At 34.0% G+C, this 6,000-nt stretch overlaps 1 protein-coding gene across 1 annotated transcript; it reads left to right on the top strand.

The window, feature by feature from the left end:
* The first annotated feature begins 4,315 nt into the window (after positions 1–4,315).
* On the top strand, positions 4,316–5,862 carry LOC130053302 (uncharacterized). Its single transcript, XM_056160294.1, has 4 exons — positions 4,316–4,394; positions 4,482–4,543; positions 4,723–4,851; positions 4,961–5,862. The coding sequence occupies exons 1-4, from the start codon at positions 4,330–4,332 to the stop codon at positions 5,500–5,502; spliced, it is 798 nt and encodes a 265-aa protein (XP_056016269.1). The 5' UTR covers positions 4,316–4,329; the 3' UTR covers positions 5,503–5,862.
* Positions 5,863–6,000: the final 138 nt, after the last annotated feature.

Raw genomic sequence — 6,000 nt, 5'->3', positions numbered from 1 at the left:
GATCACTGACGAAATGGTATGCATATGTAAAGCACGTGATAGATAAAATAAATAATAAGAAATATAGTATCAACGAGTTTCAACAAGTCGGTATGAAGTTAGCTACTTGTACTGACCTATGGAAAGTGACTGGTATCAACGGGGGAGAATTTCTTAAAGGGGCATGGACACGATTTGAACTGAAGATTTTCAATTCTATTTTTACATTTTCATTGTTTACAATGTTTATCTAAGGTATTTCTGATGCCCAACCAAAATTTGAGTATCAGTTGCTGAGTCATAAGTGAGATACAGCACTCACAATTCTTTGTTATGTAAACAAGAGGCTTGTGTCATGTTTTTGTTTACATAGAAAATAACATGTTTAAAACAAAATGAGATGTGCCAAATACTATAAACTGTTTAAAATTGTGTTCAGAATTAACTTGTAAATTGAAAAAACAAAACAATATGCGTTAAACGAAACTTTACTAGTACATTTAATCTACGTTAAAAAAAACATGCCTCGAGCTCGAGCCTTGTTTACGTAAAAAGAATTGTGAGCTCTGCATCTCCCATGTACCTCGACAACTGGGGGAGGTCATCTCTTAATTACGAGATAATCATCTGATTGTTACTAACCTATATCTAGTATGCACGAGTTAATTTTCTTGCAATAATTGTCTGGTTTTCATGATAACATTTCGTCAGTATGAGGTAATTTTCTCGATATCATGAGAAATAATCACGTGAATACGGTGTGATATCGATGCGTGCAAACACATTTGTATTTATGAATTATTTGTCTTCATATCACAAATCACCTGAAATTTGAAAGAAACTGCGAAACCGAAAGTAAAAAACTTGCACTTTTTTCTCACCATGTATAAAAGGAGAAATAGGTATCTTGATACACAGCTGATAAACGTTAAACATGTTAACAATATAGAAAATAGCAGATCAATTAACAGTAATAACATAAAGTAACAAATTCTTTATGAACAATTGTTGTCTTACTTGGGCTTCTGTCTTGCATATTGCGCATGCCTGCTTGACGTACTACATATATTTCAATGTACCAAGTCATATGACCTCGGTAAGACATTTAAAGTTTATCGCTTGGATCACCGACGAAATGGTATGCATATTTAAAGCACGTGATAGATAAAATAAATAATAAGAAATATAGTATCAACGAGTTTCAACAAGTCGGTATGAAGTTAGCTACTTGTACTGACCTATGGAAAGTGGCTGGTATCAACGGGGGAGAATTTCTTAAAGGGGCATGGACACGATTTGAACTGAAAATTTTCAATTCTATTTTTACATTTTCATTGTTTACAATGTTTATCTAAGGTATTTCTAATGTTCAACCAAAATTTGAATATCAGTTGCTGAGTCATAAGTGAGATACAGCACTCACAATTCTTTGTTATGAAAACAAGAGGCTTGTGTCATGTTTTTGTTTACATAGAAAATAACATGTTTAAAACAAAATGAGATGTGCCAAATACTATAAACTGTTTAAAATTGTGTTCAGAATTAACTTGTAAATTGAAAAAACAAAACAATATGCGTTAAACGAAACTTTACTAGTACATTTAATCTACGTTAAAAAAAACATGCCTCGAGCTCGAGCCTTGTTTACGTAAAAAGAATTGTGAGCTCTGCATCTCCCATGTACCTCGACAACTGGGGGAGGTCATCTCTTAATTACGAGATAATCATCTGATTGTTACTAACCTATATCTAGTATGCACGAGTTAATTTTCTTGCAATAATTGTCTGGTTTTCATGATAACATTTCGTCAGTATGAGGTAATTTTCTCGTTATAACAAGAAATAATCATGTCGATACGATGTGATATCGATGTGTGCAAATGCATTTGTATTTATGAATTATTTGTCTTCATATTACATTTAAGAACCTTGAAAATAAATTATGCCGGGGAAACCTTCAAATCAATAACCATAGGCACATTTCTGAGCACTTTAACCACGATGATTAGTGCGTCTCTCATGACGGTTTAAAATTGTGTTCAGAATGAAAATGAAACGCACAGAAAAATTGTGTATGTTCCATTTTCACAGAATGAACAATCAAAATCATACGTTTTAGCCATTGCATTGTCTATACCAGGAGGTTAGGGTTCGATTCTTGTTTCGATTCTCGGTCCGCGTCGTGCTTAATACGTTTGGCATAGGTAGTGACTGTCCCTTTGCCAAGTGTTCGGTATTAGAAATGAAAGTCACAACTCTTTAGTAAGATATTACCTTAAAAACAGAGGCCCCGTGTCACAGTAGTGTCTGCACGGTTAACCCTCACTTTTACTGCCCTGAGCGCTAAGCATATGTCTCAATCTGAGGTACTTCACTTACAGATGGTTGAGCCTCTATGTCAGTGGAGTTTGGCAGATGGGACGTAAAACAATATATAACAAATCGGACACATGTTTTTTTCCCTTCCATTTCAGTGAACACATTGTTTAATACTAACACTGAAATATCAATCGCACCTCAAACGAATATCTGAACATTTGAGTCAAAACATCTCCTTCTCTGAACGGAAACATATTTTTATCATTTATTTTTATGTCTACAGTTTGATATTTTGTCTCGGTAACGTATTTTTGTTCTTGTGAACCCACGATCAGAAATGATTCCGTGTCGTTTCCAATTTACTTTGTAGAAACTTTTAGAAATATTTTCAGCATTTCGAAACTCCAATTTACTCTCTAGTTTTATTTACAATGAAAATGTTAAGATAATGAACAGTAAATAATATCATAATTCCTATAAAGAATGCAAAATTAATAGTAGGGCAAACACTAAACTATAACAGGAATTATGAGATTGATCATTGTTCGGTATCCTCACTTCTTCATATACTCGTATGCAATAGACAAATACAATTATATGCATATTTATATGTATATTTAATTGCTGTTATAAAATTTAGAAATTCATTTCAAAATTAAGGATTCTCTCCCTCACGCATAGCTCTTATCCTTAGACGAATTTGACTCCACTTTCTTGGCACACTGTTTTTTCCTATAATAGCTCTAAAACTTCATTGTTATTTCGGATTTCAAACATTTCGGTTGAGCATCACTGAAGAGACATTATTTGTCGAAATGCGCATCTGGTGCATCAAAATTGGTACCGTATAAGTTTTACATGTAAAATTGTAGTTGAAAAAAAGTTTTTAATTATATCCAAGAAAAACAACAAACCCACAATGACAGAGATTTGATATTGTGTGTCTATCCTAGGGCAATACGGTCCAGGTCGTTGAGCGAGCGGATTAGATGTTTATAACCCCTCTCGTCAACTTTCACAAACATTCAACCATCATTTGTCCAGAAAGAATGCACGGATCCTGTGTGTTTTGCCTTTTGTCAATTCCTACACAATGTTCTGTGGAAATCTGTTCAGATTTTCTGTCATAAATAATAATGTAAATGTGTTAGAGTTTGCATTATTTGGAGTATACTTTGTCTTTTGAGGTGACCTGATAGTTCCCATTCCTGATGGGTTTACCTAATGGGTGTGATCGGAATATACCGTCCTCGGTCAATTCGATGTTGCGCGTTGACTTTTAACAGGTCAATTACAATACTATCAGTATGTAGATTGTTCCTAGGATGGGCTATTTCATCAAGTAAAACTAGTCATTCAACACAAAACCTGATATGGAACTTTATTACAAATATCTAGGGTTCATTCAGCTTAAAAAGGTTCCAGTCTTTTAAAACTTTGGTGATTCAAGCAATGAAGGTTTTTGACGAAAAAGTGATCGATCTCTTTAAGTCTATATCTAATACAAATTGAGTGCAGGATACACACGGACCCCTGGAAACACCAGAGGTGAGATCAAGTGCCAGGGACTAATGTACAAGCATCTTTAGTTGCCAGATACACCCGCCATGATCCCTGTATCTTGATCAAATACAATCAGACGATTCTTGAATAACGTGGACTAAGTAATAATTTTAACTTCTTGACAAGATTAAACAACCGATTCTTACTTATAAAATGAAATGTGGCTACAAAACCAGAGACGAAGATGAAAAAGTCCACAGTAATTGGGACCAGCGAGAACACTTCCAACATTGACCAGCGGTTTACATTAAAATATTTCTATTCATCCATTATGTTTCATAAAATAAGTTAAATATAGATATGTATATATATCCACGATATTCGCAATCGTCGAGACTCTAATACATTTAATTGCGGAAACATTCAAAATACATGCAGAATTTACGTAAAGGGATTTGGTGGTATTGATAATAAGGAAATATATAAGTTTCACCAATTTTGAGCAGTGTATCATGTTCGTTAGAAAATATGGTTTGGATATTCATTCTTGTATTAGCAAATATTTCAAAGAAATCTAAGTCATCTTGTGGAAGGTATGTTCCCTTGACAATATCAATTACAGCTAAATGTAAATTTAGATAAGAATATTATGTAACATGTTTTCATTTCTTTGGTTACAGTCGAGATGGGATTGCTTGTTGCACAGGATTCATGTGGAACAATAATACAAAGGAATGCGAAAGTAAGCAAATCTACAAACTTTGTTACATTTAAGTCTTTTATCGATCTGTATGTTATGTAATATTTCTCCCTTTAAAGGTATGACTCGTTTGAGTTTTAAGTACCGAGTATCAAAAACTAATGCAAACGTTATGGAAAATAAATGAAATCGTTTTACATTTTTTTTATTCTTTCTTTTAGAATGTCCAGTCGGTCACTTTGGCATAAAATGTTCTCGTACCTGCAAATATCCGAGCTTTGGGGACGGTTGTCAGCAGTCGTGTGCTTGTCGGGAAGAGTACTGTAGTCCACAAAATGGATGCACCAAATGTAACGAATAGAGTTTAGATGCAACATATATACATGTCAATTTTTCAAAATATTTTAACAAAGGGCTTTTTTAAAAATGATGTTTATACAAATCATTTGATATTTGCAGTTGAAGACCTTAAATCAGAACACCATTTGACTACTGAATATATATACGTTACACGCGATTCGACTTCCTATGGAGAAAGCAAAAAACCATCATCAGAGGCAAATCTATCCCATATTCCTGACAATAACAACATTATCTTCTTCGGAGTATTTGCATTGAGTAGCGTCGTTGTTGTTTTGTTCGGAATTTTTGTTGCAGCATATTTCTATAAACAGTGTACCCTTCGAAAGCTATTAGCAAGGCAAGCTACGTCGCCAAATATTCCACCGCTTACATACAAAGCACTTAACAGCGATTTTGAACGTATATTTGTGAGCCCTGAAATTCGGGAGAATATCGAAACCGATCATGGATATCTCCATCCACTATCAGAAAGCGATACGCAGTATCACGAAATTGACTCCACAAGCGTTGAATTCAACACACCTACTTGGATAGACCCCGAAGACGAAAGACAAAAGAATGACAATACATATCTCAAACCTGTAATGCCGCATGAGTATGTTGACATTGTAGGAGAAAACAAAGTGGAGCAATCCTAAATGCAAACCGAACAACCCTTATCTCCTAAGTGGTACATTTTGTCCAATTGGATCGTTCAATCAATGTTTATTCTATATCACAAACAGTATGACTGTCACTATATTTCCTTTATCTGTAAGACAATTGTACAGGTAAAAATATCCTCCGATCCTAATCAATCACATGGATATGTACATATATGTCCGTAACCATGATTATCCCTAAATATTAAATAAATCTTTGTTTATTTACAATAAGGCTTTCAAACTAATTCATTGAAAAACAAAACAATCTATGCATGTAGACGTTTAATCCAGATGTGTAATTTTGACCATGCCGACCAGGTACGAATAATATATACCTAAAAGGCAAATTTCAAATAAATTCAAAGAAGACCAAATCAGTAATATAAGTGAGAGTCCAAAAATGGCAAGTTCAAAAACAATGTACGTGCATACAAAACATGCGCGTGGCTTTCGGCAATTTTAATCATCCTATTTTTCAGATACTTCTAGTAT

The sequence above is a fragment of the Ostrea edulis genome, chromosome 3 (genome assembly GCF_947568905.1).
Source record: "Ostrea edulis chromosome 3, xbOstEdul1.1, whole genome shotgun sequence".
NCBI classification, from domain to species: domain Eukaryota; kingdom Metazoa; phylum Mollusca; class Bivalvia; order Ostreida; family Ostreidae; genus Ostrea; species Ostrea edulis.
This window is presented reverse-complemented; position numbering and strand designations above follow the sequence as displayed.

Coding starts and splice junctions, on each gene's coding strand:
- LOC130053302 (XM_056160294.1), top strand. CDS start 4,330: ATGGTTTGGATATTCATTCTTGTATTAGCAAATATTTCAAAGAAATCT. Junction 4,544..4,722: donor TAATACAAAGGAATGCGAAA/GTAAGCAAATCT, acceptor TCTTTCTTTTAG/AATGTCCAGTCGGTCACTTT. Junction 4,852..4,960: donor ACAAAATGGATGCACCAAAT/GTAACGAATAGA, acceptor TGATATTTGCAG/TTGAAGACCTTAAATCAGAA.